This window comes from Macadamia integrifolia, chromosome 12 (assembly GCF_013358625.1).
Source record: "Macadamia integrifolia cultivar HAES 741 chromosome 12, SCU_Mint_v3, whole genome shotgun sequence".
Classification (NCBI taxonomy): domain Eukaryota; kingdom Viridiplantae; phylum Streptophyta; class Magnoliopsida; order Proteales; family Proteaceae; genus Macadamia; species Macadamia integrifolia.
In genome coordinates, this window is record NC_056568.1 from 29,406,376 (window position 1) to 29,421,684 (window position 15,309).

Below are 15,309 nucleotides of genomic sequence, written 5' to 3' on the forward strand. Positions count from 1 at the left end.
AAGCCACGTGAAACGTAAAGTGGCCATCAAATTGGATACATATAGGTGGACTTTTTAGGTTGACCATAGGTCAAATATTCTGACCCACCTCACATGTATGGTCCACAGTATATAGGAGTTTATTGTTACCCCCCAAAAAAGGAAAGTTATATTGAAGTTTATCATTCTTCTATTTTCTAAAATATTGTATAGAGGGGCGCATCAATGAAATGATAAAATGTAGTGAAATATTTTTGTACCTAAGAAAGTAGCAAGGTACTCTATGTTGAGAGAGAGAGAGATGCTAACAGATAATGTTCCTCTTATTAATAATCCGATGTTTCGATGCAAAATAGTGGCCTGATCAATTTATAGCCCATTTAGACCATTTAAGTGTATATTATGGATTGTTTAAGGATTATTTAGCCTAATTAGTCAATTAACTTCTTTAAAGCATGACACTCAATCTATCAAGTCCCATCACCTAAAATGATAGAAATAGTCATACCAAGAAGAAAAAATTGGTAAAATAATGCAATGCTTTAAATGGTTGAGAATCAACTTTTTATTTTTTTGTAAAAAATTGGTGGAGATCAATTAGGTCCAATCGAAATTGACGAGATCTAGTATGATCCACCGATTTACACTTTACTTACAATTGTGATATTTTATTTTTTCAAATGATATTTTTTTATTCTCATTAATCATGTGGGTCTTTTATATATATATATATATATATATATTTATGAAGATACATTTCGTCCTTCTTTCCATTGTCTTAGAGTTCACGATGACAATAAATCCCACAAGTGTGTAGAACTATAAATCCGTCTTCCATAAATAATTTCATTTTCAGAATTTCTTATGCCATAATTGACATGGAGACATGGTTTTAAGTATCGGTGCGTATCGTGCTGTATCGGTCGATACGTATCCGTATCGGTAGGCATCGGCACGATACATACCGATACGCTACGGGGAATTTTGGGCCCCCTTTTACTTATCGTTGTATCGTGCGTATCGTACCGTACCATACCGTATCGGTACCGATACGTACGATACGAACTTTTGAAAATCTGGAAATTCCCGAGAGTATCGGTACGTATCGGTATGTATCGAGCCGTATCGTACTGTATCGGTACGTATCGACTGAAAATATGAAAATTCCCGTGAATGTGCCTTTTATTGTTTGAACAAACACTTCAAACTCTCACCAATAGTTTTCTATATTTCTCTTCTTTCTTCCCCTTTGATTCACACACCTTTTTGGAGACTCAAATGGTAGATTGAAATAAACATTGTCGAAGTGAATGGTTCAAAGAATGAGAAAAACATAGTCCAAGAAGAACCTTGAACTTGAAAGTTGAAAATTTTGAATAGTAAGTTCTTGAATCTTTACTCACTTTTTTCAACTTTAACCTTAAATTTTCAAGTTTTTTTACAAATCTAAGGTTCATCATAGGGGTGTCAACCGGTCGGGTCGGTTCGGTTTCGATCGGGCTTAATCGGGCTTAAAGACTTTCAAAGGCTACATCGTGTCCGCCCATTTAACTAATCGGACTTAGTTATTGAGGGCATGGTACACTTTATATTCGGTCGGTCGGCCTCGGACTATAATCGGGCCACCTTAATCGGGCTTTAGTCGGGCCTTAATTGGGCTACGGACATGTTTAATGTTAAATGGGCTTTAACCGGTTTTTAAACGGACCCTCTTTAAAATGTGCTCTTATATTCCGGCCCACTCATGCAAACCCAAAAAAATGACAATAAATTAATAAAGGGTAATTTACAGCGCCACCCCCTGGAGAATGCCAATATTATAGGAACACCCCCTCTCTTTCACCAAATTAGACTCAGACCCCCTACCGTCAGTCTCCGTTAAAGAATATATTTTATATGCTGATGTCAGCTACTGTTTTTTATATTAAATACCAAAATGCCCTTACTAAATGCGAAGTACCTAAAATGCCCATCTAATAAGTCCTATCCTCAAATCGATGGTTACTGTACCTTTCTCTCAGATCGAGCACCGGCGGTGGCAGCTGTATCAACGATCACGGCGGCGGCGGCGGCAGGATCCCATGTTTACTGTACCTTTCTCCCAGATCGAGCACCGGCGGTGGCAGCTGCATCAACGATCACGACGACGGCGGCGGCGGCAGGATCCCATATTTACTGTACCTTTCTCCTAGATCGAGCACCGGCGGTGGCAGCTGCATCAACGATCACGGTGATGGTAATCTGATCATGAAAGAAACCAGGCTGGATGCAGTGGTGGGCTTTAAATCTGATCACTCAAGAAAATGGATTTTTGGTTTCTCTCAAAGAGAAAAATGGTTGAAACGGTTCGGTAGAGTTAGCAACTGAGGTCAAGGGAAGACCTTTAAATCTGATCGCTCTCCCCCACCCTTGTCGTTGGTTTTGCTTCCTTCCCCATTTTCATTTTCAAGAGTTGACCTTTAAATCTGATCACTCAGAAGTTGAAATTGTGAAAACAATAATAAATCTAAGAGGAGAAGAAGAAACAGATCTACTGTGGGATATTAGGGATGATCAACTCTGCTCAGAACTTGAAATTGTAACAGCATAAAAGCTTATCATTTTACTTACCGGAATCGTGTTTGCTTCCCAGATCTGCAATGCTTGTTAGTGGCGGTGACATTAGCGGCGGCGATCACTCGATCCTTTTCCATTTCCGATCTGGAGGAATTTTTTTCTGTAAAGATTGAAAATCCATGACTAAGCTTTTGGGTTTTTTTATTTAGAGAACCCAAGTCAGCCGAGAGAGAGAGAGAGAGAGAGAGAGAGAGAGACGCCAGTGACCGGAGAAGAAGCTGAACTGCCAGTGACCGGAGCTGCCTGTGACCGGAGAAGAAGCTGAACTGCCAGTGGTATCTGCTGTTGCAGTGAGAGGTAAGGTAAAATATGATTGTTTATTTGTTTTAGTTAAAAGGGTAAAAATGTCATTTCAAATTCTTTCTTAACGGAGACTGACGGTAGGGGGTCTGAGTCTAATTTGGTGAAAGAGAGGGGGTGTTCCTATAATATTGGCATTCTCCAGGGGGTGGCGCTGTAAATTACCCTTTTACTTTTAATTCTCTTTGATCATTCGAAAGTCCCATATGTTATATCTGATTAGATGGATCTAACCTAATTTTTCATCAAGCAATGGGTAAGAATAAAATAGATTTTTTTATTCTAAGTATGTGAAATCTTTTGTACTATTCCTCTTCCTCTATCCCTATCTCATAGGTGCAATGCTTGAATTAATAGAGAACCCTTTTTCTGTATCAGATTATTTAAGAAATATCCTTTTTTAGCTCTCTTTAGCCCTATGTCTCTTATCCCTTCCTTCACTAGCAGGTTTTTTTCGAAAAACCCCTTCTTTCCTTGTGTGGGTCGTAGTGTTCTTTCTGTTTGTTAATGTATAAAAATAATCAATTTATTGATGAACAACCCCTCTTCCAACTAAAACCTAGGAAGATAAGAAAATAGAAAGAAAATTATATGAACACAACACAAGTCAAGAAGGAAAATAAGCTTGTAAGAGCAGAGAAAGTGGAGTGGAAGTGCAAGTTTCACTGAATAGAAAGTACGTTGTGAGAAGTCATATGAAGTGCTGCAATTTCAGAGGAACCCTTCCCCAAAAAATACTACTCGGTTGTGATGATAAAATAGATGACAATAATTTAACCTAAGAAGTGTGAGTAATACCATTTTTGCCTTCCAACAATAAGAAAATACAACAATTTATAAACGACACAAAAAATAAAGAAAGTACGTAGGGTTTTGGGTTTAGCATTTAGGGTTTAGGATTTAGAGTTTGGGGTTTGGGGTTTTGGGTTTTGGGTTTTGGGTTTTGGGTTTTGGGTTTAAGGGTTAGGGTTTAGAGTTTAGGGTTTAAGGCTTTGTGTTTTAGGTTGTGTTTTATAGTCCAAAGAAGAGAAGAAAAGAAAAAAGAATCTAGAAAAGAAAGGAAAAGAAAAGAAAAGAAAAGAATAGAAATGAGATGATGAGAAAATAAAGAAAATATGTATGTTTGGTTAGCTACTTAGCATTAGTAGAGAAGAAAAAGAAACGAAAAGCTTTTTGTAATTTCTCATGGTTTCTTGTGGTTTTGGCAAGAATTATTTTTTCAGAGTGAGAGAAAACTTAAGAATTCCTGTTTAGGAATCCTGAAGTTCAAAAACTGAATCTTCTCTTGATTCAGGACATGCCAAGCAAGAAGAGAAATTCTTAAACTAAGAAAATATTCTAATTTTTGTAATTTTTCTTTTCTATTATTTTCTTCTCTTGCCTACCAAACACAGCCTTAGAGTTTAAGGTTTAGGGGTTAGGGTTTTGAGTTTTGAGTTTTGAGTTTTGGGTTTTGGATTTTGAGTTTTGGTTTTAGGGTTTTGTGTTTAGAAAATATCCCACATTTGAAAATCGGTGATTCAATTCGTTTTCAGTCATAGAATCGAAACCGAATCAAGAAAATATCCCACATTTTAAAAATAAAATCAAACCGATTTGTTTGATTTGATTCGATTTAATCCCTCATCTAATCTTGTAAATCATAATGATCTTCTGTATCAGGGTTATTTTAGTCATTCTACTTGAAAACGCAAAATATAAATCAAAATTTGGGTTGGGTTTCGCGCTTTCTGCTCTGGACACAGTGGGGACGAGAGAGGTCGATGGAGGATCAGAACCTCGACTTTGAGAAAACTCGGTTGCTTAGCCTTGCTCTTGATTTCGGCTTCGATGAAGAATCTTCCAAGAAATGTTTAGATCGTCTAATCCATCTTTACGGTAATCAGAAATCCCTGCTTTTCCCCTTCTGATCTGATTACAAAATCTCATTCTTTGCAAAAAAAAAAATTGGCGGGAATTACTCTCGATATATGTGTTTCGATCTTCTCTAACAACATTTCATCCTTCCAGGCAGAAAATTCCAGAACTTGATTGTTCTTCCATTTTAAAGTCCTTTTCTTTTTTTTTTTTTTTTAAGAATATTAGCTACTTCATAGGAACACACCCTGTAATGGATTCAAGCCATGTCAAAACCACAAAAAAACCTACCATATATCAATTGCTAATACATCAAGGGGGTGTGAACATGTTTAGATTTTCTATCTCATTATTAATTTGGTTGTCATCCATTATTCCAGTAGACATTGTTGAATCCGTAAGATGGATAAAAAATCATTTTTGCAGGTATTGTGTATAACAGGAATCAATTTAAGTTTGACGCCGACATATGTTCCTGTTTATGTGTGATAAATTATAAATTATAGGCATTGTTACTGTTAAAACGTCAAGTTCATGAAACTGGTCAAGTTTAATTTGGAAGTCTGATAATGAATTGATTTGTTGAACTATTTACATGAACAAATGCCACAAGAAAATGCATGAATTCACGTAGCCTGAATTTCCCTAGGTACTTATTAGGGTTAATCCAATAATTTTCAGACCAGTGTTATGCTTCACCATCTTTCTTTTCTTGTGCAGGAGAAGAAGGAAGAGATTTTATTACCGTTGAGCACTGCGGTGATGATTATCTTGCAGCCCTGGCTGAGTATATGCAGGACAGTGAGGACTGGGATGATTTGCAAGCCATGGAGTCTGAAGCATGTGGAGCTTTAAGTAACATTTTGGGTAAAGAAATTCAAGATGATTACGAAACTGAAAAAGAGGATAATTTGCAGAGTTACATCACTATTAGTGAAGACTCACCAGAGCCTCTGATTCAGAAAAATGAGACGATGGTGGATTCTTCCAGTGACGGTGACCACTCGGATTTTGGAATTCCAAACAAACATAGCGCTGGTTCTGGTCCATCCGTTTGTCTGGATAAGAGCTGCAATGGTTCTTCTCACAGCTTGAGTAAATGCCCCTCGAGATCTACTGTAAGTTTAAACTTTGCAACTTGGTATTCTTCCTTCATTCTGGTATGGAGGATGCAGCATCATTTTTCAGTTTTACTATTTTTGCAAATTAATTCTGAAGACTGCAATGATCGAATATCATTAGAGGAGCTAGGTTTGTATTGTTATTCACCCTGATGTTCTGTTATGAGTTTTACTGATCCACGCACCAAGTGCATCTATAACCCATAATTGTAAGAAAAAGCATGAAGAAGCAAATAGAATCTTCCTGTTGGAGTCTCTCTTCCCTTTTAAGTTTTAACCAGCCTATCTGTGCACCATTAGCCAGCAAATTACAGAAACATTTGGAAATCCAGAAAACGACCCATGGCAGAACAACCCATTTTATAACAGTGCCAAGAAGATTTCCCAGTGCACTGAAGTAATAAATGCATTGCAATGGTCCCTAAGGCTCCTTTTATTTCAAGAGAAATTGTTTTTCAGGAATTGTCTCACATGGAGAACACCACCCATGATATGTTGAGTTCCCTTCTTTACTTAACCATGCCCAGGTCTGCTGCTTGTCCTGGTACACCCCCCCCCCCCCAAAAAAAAAAAAAGAAATTTCTATAACAAAATTGATTTTGTGAGAAACATTTTTCTGATGAATAAGTGGAGGATAAGGGAAAGTGATAATCATGAAACTGATCATCGCAAAAGAGAATGTTACTGAAAATTGATCTTCCCTGGACAAGCCCTTGCGGTTGAGAGACAAACACATGCTTGAAACTTCACAATGACAGTGCTATTTACTGCAAAACTCTTGCAATGCAGTATTTAGTGATTCACTATGAAATTTAAGAAAATAATTCTCCTGAGCTGTGAAGTTTCAAGTATGTCCCTAGGATTTCACGATCTTAGGGACTAGAGTGAAGGCTATATACGCCCTGGTTTCACATAGTAATTCTCCTGCCCGAAGAACTACAATATTTTACCACTTTACAACTTTCGTCATGATATCTTGAATGTTTGATACATATTACCTGTAAATGTATCTGAGCCTGATGCATTATCACCTTCTAATGATATAGTTATACTTTCCATTTTAAATAGTGGTGTTTTCCAGGCTAATTTTGAGAGCTGAATACTTGTACTGTTTTTCTTTTCTATCGCTTAACCTTTCCTGGTACTCTCCCCACCCCCAACTTGGTGGTATTTAAAGGGTCCTCAGAGACGCATCCTACCAGATTCATTTTCAGCAATTTCTAACAAGAGGACATGCCGTAGCAAATCAAAGGCTGGAATTGAAATTCTAGGTTATGAAGATTTACAGGCTCTAGACGATATGGAATTGGCAAATGTTGTTATATTCGGCAACAGAACATTTCGACCTTTGCAGCATCAGGCTTGTAAGGCGACAATGGCAAAGAGAGATTGTTTCATTCTTATGCCCACGGGTGGTGGAAAAAGTCTCTGTTACCAGGTAGTTCCCCCATCCTTCTTGTTTACACTGTTCCTCCATGAATGACCAAGCACCTAGACTTGCTACGTTCTCATGGCAACGCAAGTATGCATGCTCCCTGGTTGTTCTTTGGCTTGATTCTCTTTTATTTATATATCTAGAACCAATCTATATGCCAAGATCATCCTATAGAATGCAAAATGCTGCATCTTCATTTTATTTTCTGTTTTCTTTCCCTATTCCCCTTCGGTGTGTGGTGTTGCCATAAGAAAAGCTCAACGCATGCCTTAATTGCCTTTCTGTAATTCCCAATGTTTCCGGTTATGTTTTATGGCAACGAACACTAGATTTCCAAGAACCATAAAAAGTGTCAAAGGTGCACAAATAAATAAGAAAACCATGACCTTTGAATAATTACCACTGAGGTACTTGGCCCTGCTTGTGTTGTGGTGCCAGAAATTTGTGGACTTTATGCTTTGAGGCTCGTCTCAAGTTGAAGACGAAGAAGAAGGGACCATAACCTGCTTTATAGGCTAAAACACTCTGAGGCTTACACCTTATCACCAGAAATATGTCAATCAATATCAATTTTTATTTGTTTAGTTTGTCTAAGTTTATGTTAAATTTATTAAATTGAACATATACAGAGGTTTCTAGAATCTATTGAGGCCTTATTTCAGTATTAGTATGAAGCAAAATCTCAGCTGAACGGAGGAAAGCAATTTTGGTGTATGTCTATCTACATGGAAAAGTTGCATCGAGTATCAAGGGATCAAACCTTTGAGCATTACCATGAAATGTTGGAGAAAATGATTGAAAACAGAGTAAGACACAAAAGGAAGGACTGGAGTGTCAAACAATTAGTCTGCACTATGCTAGCGTGATTTAAGATTGAATACTTGGGCAATTTACAAAATAACTTGAAGAAAAGAATGATCATAACAGGGCCTTTATTGACTAGGAGAGAAAGCATATGATAAGGTATTTAGAAGGATTACTTAATGGGTTGGATTATATTAGAATCAGGGATTTGGTCATAGTGCTCCATTTTCCATTCCTAGTTGGAGCTCATGTTGCCCTAGAATACTTTAATGAAATACATGATAGACCATTGATACTTGACACTAAGAGTGTTACATCTTGTAGTACCATATGATCATGGCTTCATAGCGTTCAGGTTTTTGATATTGTAACGTTGATATTCTAATTTTATTTTATTTTTTACAGCTACCAGCAACTTTGCATCCAGGTGTTACTGTTGTTATAAGTCCCCTTCTTTCCCTCATTCAAGATCAGATTATTACACTTAATCTCAAATTTGGAATACCAGCTACATTTTTGAATTCTCAACAAACTGGCTCCCAAGCTGCTGCAGTCCTCCAAGAGCTAAGGCAAGTCCCCCTCTCCCCCGTAAGCATAGTTGTCAAGGCGTCACCAAGGATCCGTCTGCCTAGGCGACTGTCGCCTTATTGCACTATATGCCGCGTTATATTTTTTGCCTTTATTTATGACAAATACCATTTACTTAGGATATTATTCATAAATAAGCACATACCCCCCAATTTGAATCCAATAAAAATAGTTTAAAAATCAAATTCCAAAAAGATAAAAAGTCAACCCCCCGGTCCAGAAACAAAATTTGGATTTTTTGTTGTAGGGCGATTTTCAACTTTCGAATGCTTAGGTTTTTCTCAATTCTAAAAATTCAATAAATCTTATCATGGTAGAACATTGCTAAAAACCAAAAGTTCGGTAAAATAATCTTTTGTTTTAATTTCAATAAAGTTATTTTCATTCAGGCGATTTAACAGCATTCGCACGCTTTAAAAAAAGTTTAACCGGAACAAACTTTGTCAAAAGGACTCAGATTTAAGTAATCTTAAACTTGTTGGAAAGCTAGTTTTGTATTATAACTAATACAAAAAGTCTTATCTAAAAATAAAATCATTTGACCAATAAAAGTTATTATAGAAGAAGATTATTTCTCTAAATGTCATTAAGTCATGTTGATTTTTTATGACTTGATGTTGCTTAATGTCGATTGGTTTTTTATGTCATAGGGTATATATTATAACATACAAAATAACTTTAGTAAATAAGGGAAATAAAAAATAACACATGGGCGATTTGATCGCCATGGCAACGCCATAGCGGGTGATTCACCGCCAAATCGATTAGCCACCCCTCCGCCGCCTTGGGTCACCATGACGCCGTGACAGCTATGCCTGTAACTTGGTTGCTTTGTTATGTGGTTCTTTCTTCTATTGCTTTTCTATTTTTTTCTCATGGAAAAATTTGTCAGATATTCGTTCACTGGATTTTGTTAAGTATAATGGTTAATTTTTCTTGTAGCCCTCTACACGAACTAGTGCATCAATAATGTTATCCATTCAAAGAACTAGTTGCAGATTATGCTTTTCAGTTTTCAGGGGTGGCTATACTAGCACCTTGTAGTTGTCATTATCTTCTGACACATTCAAAATTTGACCTTTTTGTTTATTTTCCTTTTGTAGGAAAAATAAACCATCATGCAAGCTTTTGTATGTCACCCCTGAAAGGATTGCAGGAAGTATATCATTTTTTGAGGTCCTAAAATGCTTGCACCAGAAGGTCAGTATATTGAGCTTATGATAAGGCTTGGATGATCATATGAAAAAACTTGAATCATGAAGATTTTAGATTGGTTTTTTGGTGCTGGCAAGGTGTGGATTTTGTGACCTTAGGCTGTCCAAGGGTTCTAGGAAATACCAGCCTATGCAAGGTATATGCATGCACCTAGGCCATTAAATGACAGCCTGGTAGTGGTTTTTTCTTGGGAACCTGCCTGATAATTTTGTTTCATATGATGTGCTAATACACGTGAACCTGCACACATGGAATATATGCTACACCCCTTAACAACCAGGGGATAGTACCATTAAACCTTCAGCACTTAAATGCAATTCATTGAATAATCAAGTTGTAGCATTTTATAAAAAAAGGATCAAATAATAGCTCGATAGTAGTCCACACTTTCTGGTATTTTTTATTATGCAAGAGCTTATGCTATAGCTTCTTCAAATGTATTGAAAGCCTCAATAAGCTATACTAATCAGTACCTCTTTAGGCAGGACCTATTGATGATTCTACCGTATGTGCCATATCGATAAAGAATGGAATTGGAGTCCAAATTTAGATGTTGGGTCTGTAGTTTCTAATCGGCTTAGTCCATGAGTTCTTGTTTTGAAAGGAACTAGAATTGGACAGTTTAGTTGGTATTCTATTTCAGAGGATAGAAAGTGCAAATTGGAGCATTTGAAGAAGCTACAAATGTCCAATAGAAATTACTAATTGGACAGTTTATGTGATCATCATTCATTTCTAATTCTCAATAACAAACTTAGCAGTCGATGCCAAAATCCTGGTGGTTGATAGTGTGCTAAGTTTGTTATTGAGAATTAGAAATAAATGATGATCACATAATGATGAAGTTACTTTCTATTCTTTGGTGTAATTTTTGCTGGTTCCATGAACTATTGTGCTCTTCTGGTTTCTTTAATGTTTTATGTTCTATCCATTTTGCTGGAAGTTCTGTCTCTTGCTTTTCTAATGCTTTTTGTTAGAGCACTGTGCATGTCCTCCAACTGAATTTTACTTGCTATGGTTTGAGTTCTTTTTCTGACCTAATTTGGTCTTTTATTGTTAGTTTGCTTAATGTGCAATTAATGCACTTTGCACCTACCATTTCAGACAGTACTAAGAAGACGAGGCTAACCTTTTTATATTGACAGGGACAATTGGCAGGATTTGTCATTGATGAAGCACATTGTGTAAGGTATATTGTTAGTGAGTTCGGCAATGGAAGAATTGTGTTGTTATGATGATGCCTCCTTGGGAATTTACATTGAAAATACATGTTGGACCTGATTTCTTGTTGAACCCTTTCCTCCATCCCCTATTCAATGAACTGACCCATGGTACTTGTCATTGGTATGGCTCTCCTGACATGGATCAAATATCAAATGTCATACATTTGATAATGATCCCCTGATATATGAAATTTAATTTTCCAACTCTTAACCTTCTTTTCTTAGTGCTCTAACTTTAGTTCTAGATTGGAAGGTAAGATCCTTTGTGAAGCCTAACTTACACTACCAGGAGGTGGTCTACAAATTCAATTGTTAAATTTTGGTATGATGGACAGACTTCAACAAGGATGATGAACTTATTTTCTACTTGGACTTCTTATGTTCTTCTGCCAAATAACAAAGTCTTCTTGCTTAACCAGAGATGAATGACTTTTTTTATTAAATATGTCACCAGCCAGTGGGGACATGATTTCCGTCCAGATTACAGAGGGTTGGGATGCCTTAAGCAGAATTTTCCAGATATTCCGGTGATGGCATTGACTGCCACTGCAACTCAACCAGTGCGGAAGGTAGTAAGAACTCTTGAAAACTTTCATGTTCCGAGTAGCTAGAGGACTGCTAATTTTAATTTTGTCCAGGACATCTTAGATTCTTTAAGAATCCCCCATGCTCTTGTTCTTGAAACAAGCTTCGATAGACCAAACCTGAAGTATGAAGTAGTGGGTAAGACAAAGGATTCATTAAAACAGCTTGGGCAACTACTGAATGATCGTTTCCAGAATATGTGTGGAATTGTTTACTGTCTTTCGAAGAATGAATGCCTGGATGTATCCACATATTTGAATGAGAAATGTAAAATGAAGACAGTATATTACCATGCTGGTTTAGCTGCCCGTCAAAGAGTTGACGTGCAAAGGAAATGGCACACAGGAGAGGTCCATGTTGTATGTGCTACCATTGCTTTTGGAATGGGGATAGACAAACCTGACGTGGTGAGTGTATATTATATCTACAAGTCTGTAGTTCAAGAGCTTTCCTTGGAGTCTAAGTTTCAATCTAATGGAATATAAATTTGACTTGATTGGGTTTTCTTTTCCAGCGTTTTGTTGTCCATAATACCCTATCCAAATCCATTGAAAGCTACTATCAGGAATCAGGGAGGGCAGGTAGAGATAATCTTCCAGCAGTATGCATTGCTTTGTACCAGAAAAAGGATTTCAGCCGGGTAGTATGTATGTTACGAAATGGACAAGCATATAAAAAGACATTTAAAGGTGAAAGCTTTAAGAGAGGCATGGATCGAGCACTCGAAATGCAAGCGTACTGTGAGCAGAAGGTATCTTGTTTTTCCTTTTTAATGCTATAAACATGGTCTTGTTTCTACTTATGCCCAGAATTATGGCATGTAGAATATCTGTACTACCCATGTTCCAAATGAACATGGGTAGTACAGACTAATTTCATTTGGAACATGTAGAATTATGGCATGTAGAATATCTGTACTACCCATGTTCATTTGGAACATGACTAATTTCATTTAAGGCCTGCTTCATGGTTAATTTTCTATGCATTTTCAGACTGAATGTAGGCGGCAAACCCTACTTGCACACTTTGGAGAGACCTTTAACAGAAATGGTTGTAAATATGGTCCAAATCCCTGTGATAACTGCCTCAGGACATCCTAAAACAAACTGTTCAGTGTTCTCAATTATTTATGTTCCTTGGCGTGCCTGTTGTAGCTTCTGCCACAGATGATTAGTGCCATTTTATAGATTATATGCTAGAGAATGGGGCCTTGTTTAGTTTCCCCTAATGTTGTAATTTCCAAGACTCACAATAGGTTGAAAACTTGATAAAGTTTTGTGGAACATCATTTCTTTATTTAATGATCTGTGACAATAAACTTCTTTTTCTGTAAAGTTTTTTCTCTTTGAGATTTAACAGGTTCCCTGTGATTATTGGTCCTTGTTTATGTCTCATTTTGAATTTTTGGTTAAATTACATAAGAGAATTTTCTGAAAACCTTGCAAACTTCATCCTTCTTTTACCTCCTGCTCATTCTGTTCTACTTGAGATTCTGCAACTCTTACTACTAAAAAAAATAAAACTCTCAACATTGTACTTCAAGAAACCAACCTATCTTGCTCTTCTTATAAGGAGATCTTTAGCAAGGGGAAGGATTACTAAAGGGAAAAAATTTGTCAATGAGAGTTGGAACATTTTTCCGAAATCAATAGAGGGGGCGGGGCGGGGCGGGGTGGGGTGGGGGGGGGGGGATGATTTGCACAGAAAAGTTATTTTTATATTCCAATTATCAATTGGAAGTTTATTTTGTATGAATAGTTATTGGTTTGATTCCACTAATGGTAGTTGTGTCACAAGCTAGGTCATCAATATATGCTCAATTAAAAAAAAAAAAAAACCGATGGTACATTTTGTATGTTTTATGTGATATGCCTAGTATAATTATCAAGCAAATGTACAGGTCACTTCTATTACATTGGATCGGACTCTTTCATAGCACATCCAACGATCAGGAACGCTCAAACACACAGCCTAAGGCATTTTTTATCGTTAGATGTGCGCTACAGACAATATCAATCCCTATTACATTCCACACAAACTCCATTATAAGTTTTATGTAAATTAATTGAGATTGATAGAAGGCATTGCAAACTCCAGTAGCATAGGAGCCTAGGAGATTGGTCTCCTGTCAAAGGACTCCAATTCACATATTAAGGAACAAGATTGCAAACACCAGTACTTTCCTTAATGCATCAACATAAGCCATGAGTCATCTTTAAAAATTCAAGCAAATGAACTGCCTTCATGTCTCAGGAGTTTGAAACAAAATCTTGTTACCAAAAAAAAAAAAAAAAACTCATTAAATGTTACACAAAGGTGGGGAATTGAAATTATAGAAGGAAGAAGGAAACGAAACAGAAACCATAACCATGAACTAACACACCATGCACGCACGTTCAAATGCAATGCATGCATGAGCCTTGCAGCACAACGTTGACTCACGCATCTCGTTGAAGCCTCATCTGCTCATAGAACTTGGCGATAAACTCTTCAGCCTTGACGTCGATCATCTCATCCCCACCATCAAGAAATTCCTCCTCCTCGTCATCATTGTTGTACCCTTCTCTTCGACGAAGCTCTTGGAGGCTCTGGGCAGAAGCATATCGGCTCATGCTGTCAATGGAGCTGCAAGCCGAAGAGAAAGGTGAGGAGGAAGGTGAGGATACACTATGCAGTGACATGGGCAGCGGCGAAGGCTGCTGTTCCTGGAGATTCCCTATCGTTAGTGCCGGTGCTGGTGGTGCTGGTTCGGGCAGGTTTAAAGGGCGCATTGAACCCACGATACTCCTCCATAGGCCTTTCGAAGGAACCACCTCGAGATGGATGGGTTTGGATTTTTTGCGGTGGAGCATAAGCAGTGCAGCCCTGACCAGGCGATATGGGTTGCGCTTCTTCGCTACCTTGCTCTTTTCTCTACTTTTTTTAGAGAAGGCTTGAGCTGTTTCGTCCTTCACGAGAAGGACCTGATCCCCATTTGTTTGGATGCTCTGAACCTGAGGCTGATCAGTTGGTGGACTTTGTTCTTCGCTTTTGGAGGTATCCATTCTTTCCATTACTCCTCCTTGCTCCCCTCCTCTTTCTCTGTGAGTCTCTCTCTATATATATGTGGTGGTCAGTTGCCAGGAGTCCCTCAGCTCCCTGCGTTAAACGCAGGGCCAGGGGGGAGAAGTGCTTGGGGAGAGAGAGAGAGAGTCCACGACATCACTGTATATAGATGGGTGTAAGAAAATAAGGAAAAATGCCAACCAGCACCTGCACAGCTCAAAGATCAGATGATTCCGATTATTTTATGTTTTGGTCTGTTCAAATGACCTTATTATTCTCGTCGGCTAAAGGAAAACAAAAGGTATCAACCAGGGTTGGACCAGGTTTATCTTCAACCCCTACTGCCCAAACCAGAATGTTATCTCAAGGTTTAACATGGAATTTCAAAGGACCCTTCAGAAACATTTTTACTGTATATGACAAACATGTAGCTAGGCGACCCAGGCATTAGATGGGGTCTGGACGCCCAGATGCAAGGCGACACTAATAAGGCTATTAATGCCCCGTTTGCCTGTCAACCAATGCCTTGACAACTATGAAT

The 15,309-nt window shown here is 37.7% G+C and overlaps 2 protein-coding genes across 3 annotated transcripts; one reads left to right on the forward strand and one right to left on the reverse strand.

The window, feature by feature from the left end:
- The first annotated feature begins 4,637 nt into the window (after positions 1-4,637).
- LOC122057336 (ATP-dependent DNA helicase Q-like 1) lies at positions 4,638-13,057 on the forward strand. 2 transcript variants are annotated; one of them, XM_042619391.1, is made up of 10 exons: positions 4,638-4,773; positions 5,473-5,870; positions 7,051-7,311; positions 8,518-8,681; positions 9,804-9,900; positions 11,061-11,104; positions 11,593-11,707; positions 11,777-12,130; positions 12,238-12,474; positions 12,716-13,057. In XM_042619391.1, exons 1-10 carry the CDS (start codon positions 4,659-4,661, stop codon positions 12,821-12,823), a joined length of 1,893 nt encoding a protein of 630 aa, XP_042475325.1. In that variant the 5' UTR covers positions 4,638-4,658; the 3' UTR covers positions 12,824-13,057. The 2 variants fall into 2 exon arrangements, with proteins under 2 accessions (XP_042475325.1, XP_042475326.1); XM_042619392.1 differs by having other exon boundaries at positions 7,060-7,311.
- A 1,104-nt stretch (positions 13,058-14,161) lies between these two features.
- Positions 14,162-14,884, reverse strand: LOC122056925. Its single transcript, XM_042618891.1, has one exon. It carries the CDS (start codon positions 14,774-14,776, stop codon positions 14,162-14,164), a length of 615 nt encoding a protein of 204 aa, XP_042474825.1. The 5' UTR covers positions 14,777-14,884.
- Positions 14,885-15,309: the final 425 nt, after the last annotated feature.